The sequence below is a fragment of the Hordeum vulgare genome, chromosome 3H, assembly GCF_904849725.1.
Source record: "Hordeum vulgare subsp. vulgare chromosome 3H, MorexV3_pseudomolecules_assembly, whole genome shotgun sequence".
NCBI lineage: Eukaryota > Viridiplantae > Streptophyta > Magnoliopsida > Poales > Poaceae > Hordeum > Hordeum vulgare.
Genome location: NC_058520.1, coordinates 565,230,648 through 565,251,854, shown reverse-complemented (window position 1 = coordinate 565,251,854; position 21,207 = coordinate 565,230,648). Strand labels below are relative to the sequence as shown.

At 44.1% G+C, this 21,207-nt stretch overlaps 1 protein-coding gene across 1 annotated transcript; it reads left to right on the top strand.

Annotated features, from left to right (window-relative positions):
- Window positions 1-9,854: 9,854 nt before the first annotated feature.
- On the top strand, window positions 9,855-11,818 carry LOC123440634. The gene is made up of 3 exons (XM_045117198.1): window positions 9,855-10,167; window positions 10,286-10,475; window positions 11,207-11,818. Exons 1-3 carry the CDS (start codon window positions 10,063-10,065, stop codon window positions 11,641-11,643), a joined length of 732 nt encoding a protein of 243 aa, XP_044973133.1. The 5' UTR covers window positions 9,855-10,062; the 3' UTR covers window positions 11,644-11,818.
- The last annotated feature ends 9,389 nt before the right edge of the window (window positions 11,819-21,207 follow it).

Sequence of the window (21,207 nt, the reverse complement as noted above, 5' to 3'; positions counted from 1 at the left end):
GCAAGCACAAACGTTAGTTTAAAGACAACCCTATGGCTCCTGCCGGTTGCCGTACCATCGACGTGCAAGTCGATATTAACTATTACAACATGATCATCTCATACATCCAATACATCACATCACATCGTTGGCCATATCACATCACAAGCATACCCTGCAAAAACAAGTTAGACGTCCTCTAATTGTTGTTGCATGTTTTACGTGGTGACCATGGGTATCTAGTAGGATCGCATCTTACTTACGCAAACACCAGAACGGAGATATATGAATTGCTATTTAACCTCATCCAAGGACCTCCTCGATCAAATCCGATTCAACTAAAGTTGGAGAAACCGACACTCACCGGTCATCTTTGAGCAACGGAGTTACTCGTAGCGATGAAACCAGTCTCTCGTAAGCGTACGAGTAATATCGGTCCGAGCCGCTTCGATCCAATAATACCGCGGAATCAAGAAAAAACTAAGGAGGGCAGCAAAACGCACATCACCGCCCACAAAAACTTTTGTGTTCTACTCGAGATTACATCTATGCATGAACCTAGCTCATGATGCCACTGTTGGGGAACGCCGCATGGGAAACAAAAAATTTCCTACGCGCACGAAGACCTATCATGGTGATGTCCATCTACGAGAGGGGATTTCCGATCTACGTACCCTTGTAGATCGCACAGCAGAAGCGTTAGTGAATGCGGTTGATGTAGTGGAACGTCCTCACGTCCCTCGATCTGCCCCGCGAACCGTCCCGCGATCCGTCCCACGATCCGCTCCGATCTAGTGCCGAACGGACGGCACCTCCGCGTTCAGCACACGTACAACTCGACGATGATCTCGGCCTTCTTGATCCAGCAAGAGAGACAGAGAGGTAGATGAGTTCCCCGACAACGTGATGACGCTCCGGAGGTTGGTGGTGATCTAATCTCAGCAGGGCTCCGCCCGAGCTCCGCAGAAAGGCGATCTAGAGGTAAAACCATGGAGGTATGTGGTCGGGCTGCCGTGGCAAAAGTTGTCTCAAATCAGCCCTAAAACCCCACTATATATAGAAGGGAGCGAGGGGAGGAGGCAGCCTCAAAAGCTAAAGGTTTGGCCGAAATTGGAGGTGGAGGAGTCCTACTCCAATCCTACTTGGAGTAGGATTCCACCTTCCCACTTGGAAACTCTTTCCACCTTGTGTTTTTTCCTTCTCAAACCTTATGGGCCTTAGTGGGAACTTATTACAGCCCACTAGGGGCTGGTTTATCTCTTCCCATAGGCCATGAGACCCCTTGGGGCGTGACACCCCTCCTGATGGTCCCCGGCACCCCTCCCGGCACTCCCAGTACACTACCGATGAGACCGAAACTTTTCCGATAATGCACGAAAACCTTCCGGGAACCAAATGAGGTCATCCTATATATCAATCTTCGTTTCCGGACCATTCCATAAACCCTCGTGGCGTCCGTGATCTCATCCGGGATTCCGAACAATATTCGGTAACCAACCATATAACTCAAATACGCATAAAACAACGTCGAACCTTAAGTGTGCAGACCCTGCGGGTTCGAGAACTATGTAGACATGACCCGAGAGACTCCTCGGTCAATATCCAATAGCGGGACCTGGATGCCCATATTGGATCCTACATATTCTACGAAGATCTTATTGTTTGAACCTAAGTGCCAAGGATTCATATAATCCCGTATGTCATTCCCTTTGTCCTTCGGTATGTTACTTGCCCGAGATTCGATCGTCAGTATCCGCATACCTATTTCAATCTCGTTTATCGGCAAGTCTCTTTACTCGTTCCGTAATACAAGATCCCGCAACTTACACTAAGTCACAATGCTTGCAAGGCTTGTGTATGATGTTGTATTATCGAGTGGGCCCCGAGATACCTCTCCGTCACACGGAGTGACAAATCCCAGTCTCGATCCATACTAACTCAACGAACACCTTCGGAGATACCTGTAGAGCATCTTTATAGTCACCCAGTTACGTTGCGACGTTTGATACACATAAAGCATTCCTCCGGTGTCAGTGAGTTATATGATCTCATGGTCATAGGAACAAATACTTGACACGCAGAAAACAGTAGCAACAAAATGACACGATCAACATGCTACGTCTATTAGTTTGGGTCTAGTCCATCACATGATTCTCCTAATGATGTGATCCCGTTATCAAGTGACAACACTTGCCTATGTTCAGGAAACCTTGACCATCTTTGATCAACGAGCTAGTCAACTAGAGGCTTACTAGGGACAGTGTTTTCTCTATGTATCCACACATGTACTGTGTTTCCAATCAATACAATTATAGCATGGATAATAAACGATTATCATGAACAATGAAATATAATAATAACTAATTTATTATTGCCTCTACGGCATATTTCCAACAGATAGTTCGAAAGAGATTGTCCATTTTGTACACGAAATGCATTCATTTTTTGCTGTAACCCTCCCAACTTTGTAGTACATGCTATGTGGGTGAAATGATGATACCCTGTCAAGTTTCAACCTTTTCAGAGTTCATTTGTAGCGTTTTCCAATTTCAGCATCATTTAGCTCAAAACAAATCATTAAATGCATGAAAAATAGCAAATAATGTGTGAAATGGCTGAAAATTGATGATGTGGCTTTGAATGATGCATATTGAGCACAGAAAAAGTCTGGAGTTGAAATAAGTATAAAAAATGAAATGCCTTTGTAAGAGATGAGTATTCACGCGAAACCCTCATACTTTGAAAGAGATTGTCCATTTTGTACATGAAGTGCATCTAGTTTTTGCCGTAACCCTCCCAAATTTTTAGCACATGCTATGTGGGTGAAATTATGATAATACACCAAGTTTCTGCATTCGCAGAGTTCATTTGTAGCGCTTTTTAGTTTCAGGGTCATTTAGGTAAAAAAAATCATTAAATGCATGAAAACTAGCAAATGAGGTGAGAAAGGGTTGAAAATTGATGACTTGGCTTTGAATGATGCATATTGAGCACAGAAAAAGTCTGGACTTGAAATAAGTTGAAAAAAATGAAATTCCTTTGTAAGATATGAGTGTTTGTCTAAAAGAGTGATACTTCGAAAGAGATTGTCCATTTTGTACACGAAATGCATTCAGTTTTATCCGTAACCCTCCCAACTTTTTAGCACATGCTATGTGGGTGAAATGACGATACCATGCCAAGTGTCACCCTTTTCAGAGTTTATTTGTAGGGCTTTTCAATTTCACAGTCATTTTGCTCAAAAATTATCATTAAATGCATGAAAAAGAGCAAATGAGGTGAGAAAGGGTTGAAAATTAATAGTGTGGCTTTGGATGATGCATATTGAGCACAAAAAAAGTCTAGAGTTGAAATAAGTTTAAAAAGTGAAATGCCTTTGTAAGAGATGAGTATTCGTTTGAAACCCTCATGCTTCGAACGAGCTTGTCCATTTTGTACACGAAGTGCATCCAGTTTTTCCGTAACCCTTCCAACTTTCTAGCACATGCTATGTGGGTGAAATGATGATAGCATGCCAAGTGACAGCCTTTTCAGAGTTCATTTGTAGCGTTTTTTAATTTCAGGGTCATTTAGCTAAAAAAAAATCATAAAACGCATGAAAAATAGAAAATGAGGTGAGAAAGTGTTGAAAATTGAAAGTGTGGCTTTGAATGATGCATATTGAGCACAAAAAAGTATGGAGTTGAAATAAGTTAAAAAATGAAATGCTTTTGTAAGAGATGAGTATTTGTCCGAAACCCTCATACTTCGAACGAGCTTGTCCATTTTGTACATGAAGTGCATCCAGTTTTCGCAGTAACCCTTCCAACTTTGTAGCACATACTATGAGGGTGAAATGATGATACCATGCCAAGTATCAATCTTCTCAAAATTCATTTGTAGTGCTTTTCAATTTCACGGTCATTTAGCTCAAAAAAATCATTAAATGCATGAAAAACAACAAATGAGGCCAGAAAGGTTGGAAATTAATGGTGTGACTTTGAATGATGCATATTGAGCAAAGAAAAAGTCTGGAATTGAAATAGGTTAAACAAATGAAATGCCTTTATAAGAGATGAGTATTCGTCCAAAACAGTGATAGTTCGAAAGCGATTGTCCATTTTGTACACAAAGTGCATCCAGTTTTTGCAGTAACCCTCCCAACTTTTTAGCACATGCTATGTCGGTGAAATGATGATACCATGCCAAGTTTCAGCCTTTTCAGAGTTCATTTGTAGCGCTTTTCGATTTCAGAATTATTTAGCTCAAAACAAATCATTAAATGCATGAAAATAGCAAATAATGTGAGAAATGGTTGAAAATTGATGATGCGGCTTTTAATGATGCATATTGAGCATAGAAAAAAGTCTGGAGTTGAAATAAGTTTAAAAAAAGAAATGCCTTTGTAGGAGATGAGCATTCGTCCGAAAGAGTGATACTTTGAAAGAGATTGTCCATTTTGTACACGAAGTGCATCCAGTTTTTGCCGTAACCCTCCCAACTTTTTAGCACATGTTGTGCGGGTGAAATTATGAAACAATGCCAAGTTTTAGCCTTTTTAGAGTTCATTTGTAGCGCTTTTCAATTTCAGGGTCATTTAGCTCAAAAAAATAATTCAATGCATGAAAAATAGCAAATGAGGTGAGAAAGGGTTGAAAATTGATGTTGTGGCTTTGAATGATGCATATTGAGCACAAAAAAAGTGTGGATTTGAAATAAGTTTAAAAAATAAATGCCTTTGTAAGAGATGAGTATTCGTCTGAAATCGTGATACTTCGAAAGAGATTGTCCATTTTGTACACAAAGTCCATCCAATTTTTAACATAACGCTCCCAACTTTTTACCACATGCTATGTGAGTGAAATGATGATACCATGCCAAGTTTCAGCCTTTTCAGAGTTCATCTGTAGCACTTTTCAATTTAAAGGTTATTTACCTCATTTTTTTCTTCATTAAATGCATGAAAAACAGCAAATGAGGTGAGAAAGGGTTGAAAATTGATGATGTGGCTTTGAATGATGCATATTGAGCATAGAAAAAGTCTGGAGTTGAAATAAGTTTAAAAAGTGAAAGACCTTTGTAAGAGATGAGTATTCGTTCGAAACCGTGATACTTCAAAAAAGATTGTACATTTTGTACACGAAGTGCATCCAGTTTTTGTCGTAACCGTCCCAACTTTTTAGCACATGCTATGTGGGTGAAATGATGATATCATGCCAAGTTTCAGCCTTTTGAGAGTTTATTTGTAGCGCTTTTCAATTTCAGGGTCATGTACCTAAGAAATCATTTTATGCATGAAAAATAGCAAATGGTATGAGAAAGGTTGAAAATTGATGATGTGGCTTCGAATGATCATATTGGGCATTGAAAAAGTCTATAGTTGAAATAAGTTTTAAAAAATAAAATGCCTTTGTAAGAGATGAGTATTCGTTCGAAACCGTGATAATTCAAAAGAGACTGTCCATTTTGTACACGAAGTGCATTCAGTTTTTGCCGTAACCCTCCCAACTTTTTAGCACATGCTATGTGGCTGAAATGATGATACCATGCCAAGTTTGAGCCTTTTCAGAGTTTATTTGTAGCGCTTCTCAATTTCAGGGACATTTAGTTCGAAAAATCATTAAATGCATGCAAAATAGCAAATGAGGTGAGAAAGGATTGAAAATTTATGATGTGGCTTTGAATGATGCATATTTAGTACAGAAAAAGTCTAGAGTTGAAATAAGTTAAAAAAATGAAATGCCTTTGTAAGAGATGAGTATTCGTCCGAAACCGTGATACTTCGAAAGAGATTGTACATTTTCTACACGAATTACATCCAGTTTTTGTCGTAACCCTCACAACTTTTTAGCACATCTTATGTGGGTCAAATGATGATACCATGCCAAGTTTCTGCCTTTTCAGAGTTTATTTGTAGCGCTTTTCAATTTGAGGGTCATTTACCTAAAAAACATTAAATGCATGAAAAATAGCAATAGTACAAGAGTTTCTAGGTAAAGCATTTAAATGCAACAACAAATGCGATCAAGATCGCAACTAGGGTAACAATTGATCCAGCAACATAGTGATACCATGCCTCTTTATTAAGGGCATATTTTCATAAAACAAAATACAAGAGTTTCTAGGTAAAGCATTTAAATGCAACAACAAATGCGATCAAGATCGCAACTAGGGTAACAATTGATCCAGCAACATAGTGATACCATGCCTCTTTATTAAGGGCATATTTTCTAATCCTTCTAATCTTCAAGCGCATTGCATCCATTTTGATCTTGATCATCGAGGACATGAGCAACATACAACTCTAATTTCATCTTCTCTTCTTCAAATCTTTTCAATTTTTATTTCAAATACTCATTTTATTTTTCAACTAAATTTAACTTCTCGACAAGAGGGTCGGTTGCAATATCCGCTTCACATACCCCCTAGATAAAAATATCTATGTCAACTTGATGGGCATAATTGTCATATAAACGAGAAATGCAACAAATAATTATAAAAGAGAATATACCACATCTGAATCATAAACCGGATGAGGGCCGATAGGGACGAATATCAAGACCATCGCACTATGTATAACAAACAATCATTCAGGTAAGAAAACTATATAAATCATACAAATAACATTTTTGTGGAATAAAAAGGATAAGAAGAAGAGGATTACCAAGGTGGTGGTGGCGACGAGACGGTGCGGGCGATCGATGGTGGTTAGGACGGGGATGGGAAGGCACTAAGTAAACCAGACCTACACATATGGAAACTAAGAAGTTAATTTGAGCTCAAATTGCATATAAATCAAATAAACTCCCACATAATTACTCTCAAACTAAAATCCACAAATCGCTATAATTATAGAGCATTGCACGAGCTAATCTAGGAATACGAGATGAAAGGACAAAGTTGCTAACCTTTGTGAACCCTTGGATGGATGGGGTGCCTCAAATCTTGAAAAATCTAGAAAGAAAATGAGGATGAACTCGAGCAATGGAAGAAAACAGAAGAGAGAAAGGAGAAAACAGAGAGCTTGGGCTCGGGCTCGGGCTCGACGAAGCACTATTTATAGTGATACTTTTAGTCCCGGTTGGTGATACAAAGCGGGACTAAAGATCTATCTCTAGTCCCGGTTTGTATTAACAACCGGGAATAATTGCCCTCGCACGGGCCCCGACCTGACAAAACCCCGCCACCACCTCTTTAGTCCCAGTTGGTAATACCAACCGGGACTAGAGTTTCCTAATAAACCGGGACATAAAGAATGTCACATGAACTGGGACTAGTGGAAGCATTAGTCCCGGTTTAAAAGCAAACCGGGACTAATGCTTCGAACCAAAGCCCTGTTTTCTACTAGTGCATGCCCGCTCCCTGCACTTCCACCACCACGACCATTGCTCCAGTCGTCCTTCTACTTCTTAAACGACGTTGCCTTTTGTTGGAAATATGCCCTAGAGGCAATAATAAATTAGTTATTATTATATTTCTTAGTTCATGATAATTGTTTACTATCCATGCTATAATTGTATTGATTGGAAACACAGTGCATGTGTGGATACATAGACAAAACACTGTCACTAGTAAGCCTCTAGTTGACTAGCTCGTTGATCAAAGATGGTCAAGGTTTCCTGGCCATAGGCAAGTGTTGTCGCTTGATAACGGGATCACATCATTAGGAGAATCATGTGATGGACTAGACCCAAACTAATAGACGTAGCATGTTGATCGTGTCATTTTGTTGCTACTGTTTTCTGCGTGTCAAGTATTTATTCCTATGACCATGAGATCATATAACTCACTGACACCGGAGGAATACTTTGTGTGTATCAAACGTCGCAACGTAACTGGGTGACTATAAAGATGCTCTACAGGTATCTCCGAAGGTGTTAGTTGAGTTAGTATGGATCAAGACTGGGATTTGTCACTCCGTATGACGGAGAGGTATCTCGGGGCCCACTCGGTAATACAACATCACACACAAGCCTTGCAAGCAAAGTGACTTAGTGTAAGTTGCGGGATCTTGTATTACGGAACGAGTAAAGAGACTTGCCGGTAAACAAGATTGAAATAGGTATGCGGATACTAACGACCGAATCTCGGGCAAGTAACATACCGAAGGACAAAGGGAATGACATACGGGATTATATGAATCCTTGGCACTGAGGTTCAAATGATAAGATCTTCGTAGAATATGTAGGATCCAATATGGGCATCCAGGTCCCGCTATTGGATATTGACCGAGGAGTCTCTCGGGTCATGTCTACATAGTTCTCGAACCCGCAGGGTCTGCACACTTAAGGTTCGACGTTGTTTTATGCGTATTTGAGTTATATGGTTGGTCACCGAATGTTGTTCGGAGTCCCGGATGAGATCCAGGACGTCACGAGGAGCTCCGGAATGGTCCGGAGGTAAAGATTGATATATAGGAAGTCCTGTTTTGGTCACCGGAAAAGTTTCGGGCTCATCGGTAGTGTACCGGGAGTGCCGGGAGGGGTGCCGGGGACCATCGGGAGGGGTGTCACGCCCCAAGGGGTCTCATGGGCTATGGAAAGAGATAAACCAGCCCCTAGTGGGCTGGAATAAGTTCCCACTAAGGCCCATAAGGTTTGAGAAGGAAAAAACACAAGGTGGAAAGAGTTTCCAAGTGGGAAGGTGGAATCCTACTCCAAGTAGGATTGGAGTAGGACTCCTCCACCTCCAATTTCGGCCAAACCTTGAGGGTTTGAGGCTGCCTCTTCCCTCCCCCTCCCTCCTATACATACTAAGGTATTAGGGCTGATTTGAGACAACTTTTGCCACGGCAGCCCGACCACATATCTTCACGGTTTCACCTCTAGATCGCGTTGCTGCGGAGCTCGGGCGGAGCCCTGCTGAGACAAGATCATCACCAACCTCCGGAGCGCCGTCGCGCTGCCGGAGAACTCTTCTATCTCTCCGTCTCTCTTGCTGGATCAAGAAGGCTGAGATCATCGTCGAGCTGTACGTGCGCGGAACGCGGAGGTGTCGTCCGTTCGGTACTAGATCGTGGGACTGTTCGCGGGATAGTTCGCGGGACGGATCGAGGGACGTGAGGACGTTCCACTACATCAACCGCGTTCACTAACGCTTCTGCTGTACGATCTACGAGGGTACGTAGATCACTCATCCCCTCTCGTAGATGGATATCACCATGATAGGTCTTCGTGCGCGTAGGAAAATTTTTGTTTCCCATGCGACGTTCCCCAACACCTTTGCCTTCGTTTCGAGGAGGCTGTTTTGTCGTGTCGCCAAGTTGATTTTCTGGGCGGCCATGATCAACGGATCCTCCGTCGCTGCTGTCTTTGAGCTTTTCGTGACGGTGAAAAAGGGCGAAAATTGACGCGGAGAGTGATGGGATGGTAGAGGAGAGGGACGAGAAGGGTGGATTTTGTCTTGGAAATAATGCGGCCAGGTTCAAATGTTCCATCGCAATTTTGGATGGATGAAGAGTGTCAAAGTCCTACATGTTCGGTGTCCATACTATCATAAAGTCCTCTCGCTTGCTTCCGATTTGCAAGAATACAGACGTTTGAACTGTTCCACGGACGAAACATAGTTCATGGGTCCGAACTACTCGAACCGGACGGATAAGAGAGGTTTGGGAGTCCAGGTTGGAGATATGCGTTGCAAAGAGGGGAGATATGCATTGAAAAAGGCACTCATGGTTTGCCGCTGAATATTCTCAGTGAATCTATTCCCCAATGCTTACACTAATAAAACCTAGGTATGGTACGAAGCCTACGCCTACGCCATGATTCGTCACTGCTTCCAGCGTCCTCGCATCTCATCAGTTCAATTCACAACTCTGTCTCCATCACCATGTCATCTCCAATTAATTTCCAATCCTTTCCCTTGCCTCTTTTAAAGCTATCAATTTCCACGCAAAAGATGTCATCCAGCTCCAGCTCACATTTACACGCACAGGCTCGCAGTAGCAGTACTAGTTGTACTAGACCTATTGCCCACTAGATAAATGCAAAAGCCTCTGTAGCTCACGAGAGCCATGAGTGAGACTCTCCATCCCCACAACGAAAGCTCAAGAACGCTTGACACTATTATTCGCATTGCGTCCAAAGATCACCGGAGCCACATACCATGAGCACCAGCTCAGATGAGAGAATGTTTGAGATGGATGCGGAGCCAGCATCGCCAGCAGACTCCGTTCCTACGCAGCATCAAACTACTTGCCGCATCATCGAGGTGTGTGAATCTACACTGCTCTTGTTCTTTTGAGACACTGTTGATACAAATGCTGGATCTTTGTAGCTTTACTTACCTCTTCTACTCTGCTTGCAAAATCTGTTTGTCATTCGTTAAGGGCATCCTTGGGGGGTGCACACCATTGGAGATGGAGATATATGAGAGGGCCATGGCGCATGTGAGGGAGATGGGGGAGGAGACGAGGAGGAGCAGCTTGAAGAAGAGGCTGGTGGCGAGGCTGAGGAAAGACGGCTACGACGCGTCTCTCTGCAGGTCTTCTTGGGTCGCCACCACCCAGCATCCGGGAGGTAAAATGTCTCTCTCCCTAAAATCATGGCTGTGTTTGCTTCCTCTGATGCTGCTAGCAAAGCATTTCAGCGTCCCCTCCTTTTTTTACCATTTCTGTGTGTGCTTGCTTGCTTCTTTTGTGACCATCCGAAACTGGGCTGGATTGCCTGCAGATAATGCTGCCTTGAAAGAGCATGTTTCTTCTTTTGGTAAGAAAACAGTTCCCGAAATTACCGCCTTTCGTGCGAGCTGCCATGTTATTTAAATAACTGGCCTCCCTATTTCGCCCTTCCCCCTCCTGCTGTTCTTGTCAACACCAACGGGGATGCCTCTTTTTTCAGGATAATAAAAGGGAGAAAACTTCACTGCAAACACTTAGTGCCACCATTAAGCATTTTTGGAGCGGACATTTCTTGGTTGCCATCACCACTCTTTTCATAGCAAATGGTTCACAGCTCTGTTAAAACACATGCTAGTAGTAAACTAGTAATACTGTTCACAGCATTAGTTTCAGTTCCAAATGCTACTGTTCAAATACATACTGATTTTACTACTGTTCTAATGTTCAAATGCATACTACTAGAACTGTAATAGTAGTACTAATTAACCATGATGATGTGCTTAATAGCACTACTGTTTTTAGTTCCAGTTAGCAGCACGCTAGTGGTTGCTCCCCCAAAAGAAACAATGAGCTGCAGCTGCCTGAGATATTTCAACCAGCTATCTATCCATCCATCCATGTCCCTTGCAGGTGAGCACGAGTACATCGACGTCCACGTGGCGGGGGGCGGCGGGGCCGGCCGGACCAGGCTAATCGTGGACATAGATTTCAGGTCCCAGTTCCAGCTGGCTAGACCAGCCCCATGGTACGCCTACCTCTCGGCCCGGCTGCCCGCCGTGTTCGTGGGCCCGCCGGACAGGCTGCGGAAGGCCGTGGCGCTGCTCTGCGTGGCCTCCCGCCGCTCGCTCCGGGAGAGCGGCCTACACGTCCCGCCGTGGAGGCGGTCCAGCTACATGCAGGCCAAGTGGTTCCCTTCCCCCGCCCCGCTGCCGGACGGCGACGGCGCGGTGGCCCAGCAGCAGCAGCAGTCCCAGTGGTCGGTGGCGAACGCCGGACCGGCCGGGTCCCGGAGGTCGGGCCTCTCGATGGAGATGGACGGCCAGGATGGCTCCTCCTGGGCGCAGTGACGTTGTTCTCTTTTTCACTCCTCGCTGTTGGGTTTGGACAGGGTAGAAAGTTTTAGGTTGGATGGAGGTGTGGTGGTGGTGGTGGTGGTGGTGCCGTGGCGCTGCTGGTCAGGGCAGTGGTCAGTGTTCTGTAGGAGCAGTGGTCACCTTTTCGAAATTTTGCTTACACCGTCAACAGTCGCCTCTGATGGCCCCGGCACGGCCGCACCACATTTTGGGGTGCATTTTCTGAGTCGAGCAGAATCCAACTCACAAGCTTAATTCTAGTAGTAACAATGTTTGCAAAAAATTCGCAACGGATACTTCCACGATGTTTTACCGCGGTCCTCATCCATATAACACTGTGGCGGCTGCTGGTAGACGTACGTCTGGGGTTTAGGCGTGACCGGTGGTCACCGGCCGCACAGTGATCTCCTCCCCTTTGGGGGTCGGGCCGCCTGGGCCTGTGCGGCGATAGTGCGGCGAGGCCACGGCGTTCTTATCGTTTCGCTGCAGCTAGCGCGCCGTATTCGCCGCCGGTGGCATGGCCAAGGACGCCTTGCTCACTGCTCGCGTCGTATCCCGCCAATCCGGCCGGCCGCACGAGGCTCCGTGGAGGGTGGATCGATTTGGAGTTTGAATGGAGTGCATCATCAGGGGGGAGCCAGCTTCGCTTTGTGCATGTCCGCCTCCGTCACTTCGCCGTGGTGCACGTACAGCGATTGGATATGCTCGTGCGTGTGAAAGACTGATGAGCTTTTGTCACTTAGCTAGCGCACCAGGTAGGGCATCTTCAATGCTGACCTTAAAATGGACACGTTATTTGTTTACGGAATGCGGAAACCGGATATTCAGCTTTGTTCCTTCAGTGTCCGTCTCTGTTTTTATAATAACACTTTAAATAATTATAGAAAATAACACAATTCATCCGTAAATAACATGCAAATATCCCTATTATAAAAATAGTTCAAATGTAAATATTACAACCGAGATAACCGGATGTTCAAGTATTTGTTTAAACTGTACGATTTCATATTCAATGATATTAGAGTCAGAGCCGGCATGTGTCGTCCCTCAAATATTGCCTCTTCAGCTTCATCCAACCATGTATATGTGTGAATGGCATGCCTTCGGTCATATAGTACATCACGACATCACGGGTAGGATATATAGTATGTAAAGTAACATTGAGTCGGCGGAATAAAATAACCAATATGTAGAGCAAGAGCAAGCAAGCAAGCAGTACTTACACTCTTGATGGTTGACAAGCCTAATGACCACATTGTCTTCATTCGGTGAATCATACTGTGACACTTCATGACGGGGTTTCACATGGTGTCCCGTCGATGCAATGTTGACTTCACATTGCGTTCATAGATGACATGGGTGTTGTAGGGGACGGAGTTATTTTGCTCGCACCTGACACTTCATGACGGAGTTGCAGATGGTGTACCATCGATGGCATGTCGACTTTACATTGTATTCATAGATGACATCCGTCTTGCAGGGACGAAGTTAATTTACTCATGAAACAAAGCATGCATGCGTTGTCAAAAGATCAAGCCCCTTGAGTTTCTGCCTACAGTGTCCGCTGATACGACCAAACACACATCGCACAATGACTTATCCTTCATCACCGAGTACCTCGTCATCGGATTTACTCTAGAAAAGAATGAGGAGTTCAACAAAAGAGCACAATGACATTTGACGGAACACGTGTCAGGTGTGGATTCTGCGATGGACGTCGTCAGTAGAGGGCGGAGGGTACCTGGCCGCAGAGGGGTCCTGGGTGGACGGCGGCACAATCTAAGGTGGCAGGCGCGTTGGTGGGGGCGGCAGACGTTTGACGATGTGTGGGTGGGGCTGCAGACGTCTGGTGATGTGTGGGCGGCGGGCAAAGAGGTACGACCATGACGGTGGATGAGGAGGGTGTGCATGCAAAGAAAAGGGGGAATAGGGGCAGAGTGGAACTAAAGTGAACCGGGAGAGGGATTTGAGTGGGCTATGCATGTCGGAATCCTACATGCGGCAGTCGAGACTCCCACCAAGCCCCCCCCTCCCAACCCCAATTATTTGCCTCCGGTTTGTGGGAAAGCGGACGCCAGAACCAATCCACGGACCGATGGGGTACCCAATTAGAGGGGGGAAATGTGCATGGACCACTCGGTCCAAACGAATGCCAGTCTTTCAAGCGCCTGTGTTGGAGATTCCCTAACAACACGGGTTGGTGCGGGCTGGTGAGTAGGTTTGTAAAGTGCCACGTTCTACTCACCTCCTCTAACTTGTTCACCTAACTCTTTCTAATATACAAATTGATGCTTTGATTTAAGATAATCTCTACATGAAAAAGATGCACAAGCATTGGAATTATGGCCATCCTATCGGTTCTTAATTTTGTTGATTGTAAATATTTAATTTTGTGACACCCGAAAACTAAATTAGTGTTTAACACATGCATGTGTTGTCATCGATGGCATGTCGACTTTACATTGTATTCATAGATGACATGCCTGTTGCTGGGACGAAGTTATTTTTCTCATGAAACAAAGCATGCATGTGATCAAGCCCCTTGAGTTTCTGCCTACAGTGTCCGCTGATATGACCACCCACACATCGCACAATGACTTATCCTCCATCACCGAGTACCTCGTCATCGGATTTACTCTAGAAAACAATGAGGAGTTCAACAAAAGAGCACAATAACATTTGACCGAACACGTGTCGGGTGTGGAGTCTGCGATGGACGTCGTCGGTAGAGTGCAGAGGAGTCATGGGTGGACGGCGACGTAATCTAAGGTGGGCAAGCGCGTTGGTGGGGCGGCAGACGTTTGACAATGTGTGGGTGGTGCTGCAGACATCTCGTGATGTGTGGGCGTAGGGCAAAGAGGTACGACCATGACGGCGGATGAGGAGGGTGTGCATGCAAAGAAAAGGGAGAGTATGGGCAGAGTGGAACTAAAGTGAACCGGGAGAGGGATTTGAGTGGGCTATGGGTGTCGGAATCCTACATGCGGCAGTCGAGACTCCCGACAAGCCCCCCTCCCCACCCCGATTATTTGCCTCTGGTTTGTGGGAAAGCGGACGCCAGAACCGGTGCACGGACCGATGGGGTACCAAATTAGAGGGGGGGTGGAATGTGCACGGGCCACTCGATCCAGACGAATGCCCAATCTTTTGAGCGTCTGTGTTGGAGATTCCCTGACAACACGGGTTCGTGCGGGCTGGTGAGTAGGTTTGTAAAGTGCCACGTTCTACTCACCTCCTCTAACTTGTTCACCTAACTCTTTCTAATATACAAATTGATGCTTTGATTTAAGATAATCTCTACATGAAAAAGATGCACATGCATTGGACTTATGGCCATCCTATAGGTTCTTAGTTTTGTTGATTGTAAATATTTAATTTTTGTGTTGATGTTTAAACTTTTTAAAACAAATTTTGTGAAATACGTTGCACATGATCGACCATTTAGAATTTTCTTTAAGGGATAGATTCATATCATTGTTTCACAGAACTTTTGCTATGTAAGTTTTCTATTTCAATGCCCGTAAACAAGTAGATATATACCCTGTGTGTTGTAGCTTGTATTTGTATAGGTTCATGTGTGTATGTTATGTTAGATGAATTTTTACTACTTCATCACACACGGTCGATCATGATTTTTTTTACAATTAGCTTCATCTCGTTGTTCCAATCAATTATCATGTTGTAAGTTTTTATTTTGATGCTCATAAAAGAAAAAGGAAATCAAGTGTAATGGTATGAGATAAGTTCACCGTATGAACAAGAGGTGTTGTTAACTCTCAGTATGCACGTAACCACACAGTTGAACATTAACTTTGGTGGGCACATACATGGACTATAAGGTCATGCTTATGTTTCTGCACTCATGCACCATGGGGCTTTGTGGGCAACCAAGGGCGTGCTTGGTTACCTGCATTACCCTCAGGCAGCCATGAACTTTAAAGCAGCGCTTAGCTATGCCCGTTAGGAACGGCTGAATCGGCAGTTTCGAGCAAGCCATGCTGGGTGATTCAAAGGAGGAGAACGTCGAGCTGCACAGTTGCGAACAGGGAGATGGCGGGAGCGATGGCGCGTCTCCGAAAAAGTGACAGGACGAATTTGTGTCACCGTCCGCTGATTCACGGTTGTCCTATATAGCCGGGGTGACCAGCGCGCCAAAACTCCCGCCACCACCCCCTCTCGATCTTTCACTCCTGACAGGATCCACCTTGACGACAAGGTAGGCGGCACAACTACTCCGGTGATCGGTTGGCTACGGTGGTGGATCGACTCCTCTCTTCTACTTCATGTCGCACCTCCTGTGCGGCTCCTCCGATGGCGTATGTAAGTTCAATGACTGGCGCCCCTCTACTAGTTCTAGCAAGATCCGGTGATGTGTTGGGGTTAGATCTTCCGATTTGTTCAACTATGATGCTGCAGTAGCTAGTTGGGTGGATTTGAAACATGCTAGGGGTTGTTTTCGTGATTGCTTGCTTGGATGTTCATGGCTGGATTGGTAGTATGCTTAGGTGTTCATGGATGGATTGGTAGTATGCTTAGATGTATAGTAGGGTAGTGTGCAAGTTTTGAACAATATCATACATACGTGTCCAAGATTAGTGTTGTCTTGAACTAGATCATCCATATGTGCATGTTTTATTGTTAGTGCAAACTATCGATGTGTAGTTTGTTGTGTTGTTGATGATGCTTATGTTTGTAGGACATGAGCACGCATTAGTCTAGCCATCATGTCGTCTGAGATCCAGTTCCCAGCGTCCTATGTTGAGGACTCTCATCTTGGAGATATGCCCTAGAGGCAATCATATATGATGATATTTTCTATGTGTTTATGAATAAAGATAGTCCTTAGATATTATCAGTGATGTGTATTAACAAGTACGCGATTTTTTTTGTGAGGCTATGCATTGAATGATGACTGACCTAAAGGGTCCCCAGTCAAAAGGGATGTGTGGGCGCGTAGCCAATCAGACTAGTGTATGACATAGTTGTTGGTCCAGTCTCATTGACCATGTAGCATTGGATGCTAGCCAGATAATATGGACCTAGAAAGATATAATCGGATTCAACGTAGTCGGATCTGACTCAAGATATGGTTTGAGTTGGACAGAACCGACTATGGGATGCAATGATAGGTCATCTGTGAGTCTGTAGTACAACATATGTTCTATGTCCTAAGACATGAGCTGGCGCATGTACTTGGGATGGTGACAGGCCTGCTGCGAGACGAAAGGCTATGTCGTGATTAGGTAGTTACAAAGGTAGCTTTCAGGCCTGTCGAGACCCATGATGCAATACATGGTCGATTAAGATGGGATTTTCCCCTTCAATCAAGAGAGATATACTCTCGGCCCCACGGGTGATCGAACGTGGCTAAGCATGACCATGCGACGAGGATTATGACATAATCCGACATGTTTGTCGGATTCATCGGAATTAGAAAGAGTTTGTGTTGCAACAAGGATGACCGTGTCACCTTGAGAACGACAACATATATCATGTGGCAAAGGGAACTGAAGTGTGAAGTACAGGTTTGCCTAACCAACTTGACCGCCCACTTGGAGTCGGCACGCTTTGCTAGAGGCTGTTACCGACTAGACGAGCTGGATGTGATGTGCCTCACGACCAAGTCGACGAGAAACTATCGGGTCACACGCTTAGGGGGGGACTCGTGGGCTTTAGGATCTGTGCGAGGCCCAAGAGTTGAGCCTGCGACAGATGCCTATATATAGTGGAGGTGTGGCACACAAATACTTGTGATCTGCATTCGGCTTTTCCCCGAAGAGGGGGGATGATGCAACATAGTATAGATTAGTATTTCCCTCAGCGATAACCAAGGTTATCGAACGAATAAGATAACCATGCAATGTCCCGTTTTTAACGCCTAGACACAGAAGAGCACACAGTTGCACCCAACACGGGCAAGAGGGTTGTCAATCCCCTTGAACTCGTTACTTGCAAGTGATAAGTAGTGATAGAAAGATAGCTGAAATATAGTAAATATAAAAGGTAAATGCAAATAATAAGAGGCAACAAGTTATTTAGAGTTTTGGTAAATATATTTGTGAATAGACCCCGGGGCCATAGTTTTCGCTAGAGGCTTCTCTCTCGTAGAAAGCATACGGTGGGTAAACAAATTACTATTGGGCAATTGATATAAAAGCGCATAGTTATGCAATATTTATTCATGTCAATGATCATTACATATAGCATCACGTCCATAAGCAAGTAGATCGACTCATGCATGCATCTACTACAGTTATTCCATCCATCGACCGCTATCCGGCATGCATCTAGAGTATTAAAGTAAAATAGAGTAATGCTTGAAGAACAATGACATGATCTAGACAAAGAAAGTACAATTAATATGAATCAACCCCATCGTTTTATCCTTAGTGGCAGCAATACAAATACATGCCTTTTCCCCTACTTTGTCATTAGGATATAGAGCACCGCAAGATTGAACCCACTACAACACACCTCCCTGACTGAAGATAGATCAATCTAGTTGGCCAAACCAAATCAATAGATCGAATAGAGTTATGAAGCTATCATAATCATTCATATAAGAATTCATAGGAGGCTCAAATATATTTCATGAATAATATGAACATAAGCCCACAATTCATCGGATCCCAACAAACGCAACACGCAAAGTGATTACATAAGATAGATCACCGCAAGAATTACGGTGATCATGGCAACGAAGAACGTGGAGAGAGAGAGATAGCCATCTAGGTACTACCTACGGACCCGTAGGTCTGTGGTGAACTACTCACACGTCACCATGGGAGCATCAAGGTTGATGTAGAGGCCCTCCGTCATCAATCCCCCCTCCAACAAGGCACTGGAGCAAGGCTCCAGATGGGCACACGACGGAACAGAGACTTGCGGCGGTCGGGAGGCTCCTTAGGGTTTTTGGGAATAATGTGAATTTATAGGACACAGAGGAACGTTGGAGGCCAAGGGAGGTGGCCCCAAGACACCAGGGCGCGTCCACCCCCTGGGCACGCCCTATTGGCTTGGCGCCACCCTATGGGGCCTCTCGTATCCTTACGAAGCTTCCAGATCCTTATGTTTACCAGAAATTTTTTTCAAAATGTTTTGGGGTATTTGGACTTTGTTTGGTACAGTATTCCTGAAAGTCCAAAAACATGCAGAAAACAACAACTTGCACTTGGCACTGGGTTAATAGGTTAGTGCTCAAAATAGTATAAAACATCAAGTAAATGCCTAAAAAGCATCCAAGAATGATAATATAATACAATAGAACAATCTAAAATTATAGATATGTTGGAGACGTATCAGCATCCCCAAGCTTAACTCTTGCTTGTCCTCGAGTAGGTAAATGATAAAAACAGAATTTTTGATGTGACATCCTACCCAACATGTAATCTCTTGCAGGTATGATCATTGAAAAATGATGATTTCACAAACATCAATATAGTAATCTACATGAACATAAGTAACATAGTCATCAATGCTCAAAATATACAATCCTTAAAAATGTTTACCTCCGCATTCATTTTCTCATATTGGCATGGCATGGCTTTGTCTTCACAACATAAATACAAATCTCAAGCACCACGGTGTTAAGCGAGGCAATTGGGTCGTACTTTTTAACGCGCTTCAGCTTTCTATTACTCACTCAATACATGAGCGAGAACCATGGATATAGCATATAGGTCGAATAGAATACGGTGATAGGTTTAAAGGGGGAAAAGTGGAGAAGAAGAAAGTCTTGCATCAACTAGGCGGTTCAATGGGCTATGGAGATGCACATCAATCGATATCAATGCAGGGATTAAGGATTTCCATGCAACAGATGCACTAGAGCTATAAGTGTATTAAAGGTCGACTCAAGCTAACTGGGTGTGCATCCAACTTGCTTTCTCATGAAGACCTCGGACATTTGAGGAAGCCCGTCATCGGAATATACAAGCCAAGTTCTATAATGAAAAATTCTCACTAGCATATGAAAGTGACAAAACATGAGACTCTCTATATGAAAAACATGGTGCTAATTTGAAGTAGAAGTGTGGAAAAAGAGAAAAGTCCCTTCTCTCTTTTCTCTCTTTTCTTTTTTTCCCTTTTTTCTTTTTTTCTTTTTCTTTTTTTCCTTTTCTTGTTTTCTTGTTTTTCTTTTTCCTTTCTTTTTCTCCTTTTTCTCTCTTTATTTTATTTTATTTTATTTTATTTTTCGTTCGGGGTCTCATCCCGACTTGTGGGGGAATCATTATCTCCATTATCCTTTCCTCACTGAGATAGTGCCCTAATAATGAATAGCATCACACTTCTATTTACTCAGAACTCAATATGATAAACTACAAAACAATATGACTCTATATGAATGTCTCTGGCAGTGTATCGGGATGTGCAATGATCTAGCATAACATGTATAATGATGATGAATCGTGACTTTGCCACGAATACTATGTCACCTACATGATCATGCAAAACTTATGACAATGAGTGTACTAGTCATATGATGTGACGGTGAAGTTGCATGGCAATATATATCAGAATGGCTATGGAAATGCCATGATAGGTAGGTCTGGTGGCTGTTTTGAGGAAGATATAAAGCCTCTGATGCGCGACAGAGCGTATCATGTCATGGGGTTGGATGCATCGACGAAGTTTGTCCAGATCCTTGAGGTGAGAATGGGTAATTGATACGTCTCCAACGTATCTATAATTTTTGATGGTTTCATGCTATTATCTTGTCAAACTTTGGACGTTTTGTCTGCCTTTTATATCTTTTTTGGGACTAGCTTATTAACTCAGTGCCAAGTGCCAGTTCCTATTTTTGCCGTGTTTTTGACCCTTTTCAGAGGAGGATTTTAAACGGAGTCCAAACGGAATAAAATCTGCGGAATGATTTTTTCCATAATAGAAGACACGCGGGAGACTTGAGAACAAAGGCAGGGGACCTCGGAGGAGGTCACAAGCCCACCAGGCCCGGCCTAGGGGGCGGCCCTAGCAGGCTTGTGAGCTCCCTGTGGCTCCCCTGCCCTAGGTCTTCCGCCTATATATTCCCTAAAATCTCCGAAAAAATCAAGAGATCATCGAAAGTACTTTTCCGCCGCCGCAAGCTTCTGTCTCTGTAAGATCCCATCTGGGGCACGTTCTGGTGCCCTGTCGGAGGGGGGATTCGGATACGGAGGGCTTCTTCATCAACACCATGACCTCTCCGATGATGCGTGAGTAGTTCACCATAGACCTACGGGTCGATAGCTAGTAGCTAGATGGCTTCTTCACTACTAGAAAATAGTTTTTTGCCATCTGCCTAGTCTTTGCCGTCTGCTAGCTGATGGCAAAGAGTGTCTTTGCCGTCAGCTTTAGCAAAACAAACGGCAAAGCACAGGCTGATGCCATAGGGTGTTTTTGCCATCAGTCACACGGACGGCAAAGAGTCCGGAGGCAGACGGCAAGGATGTAGATGGGCCCACCTGACCGTGGGTTGGCTAGGTCAAACTGGAGTCAGACCTTTGCCGTCTGCTAGCGGACGACAAAGAGTCCGGAGGCAGACGACAAAGAGTCTAGACTCTTTGCCGTCTGCCGGCA

Bases quoted from the DNA above. Each gene is read 5' to 3' on its own strand.
- LOC123440634 (XM_045117198.1), top strand. From the start codon at position 10,063: ATGAGCACCAGCTCAGATGAGAGAATGTTTGAGATGGATGCGGAGCCA. The intron at 10,168-10,285 runs GTGTGTGAATCT...TCATTCGTTAAG, and splicing joins CTACTTGCCGCATCATCGAG to GGCATCCTTGGGGGGTGCAC. The intron at 10,476-11,206 runs GTAAAATGTCTC...TGTCCCTTGCAG, and splicing joins CACCACCCAGCATCCGGGAG to GTGAGCACGAGTACATCGAC.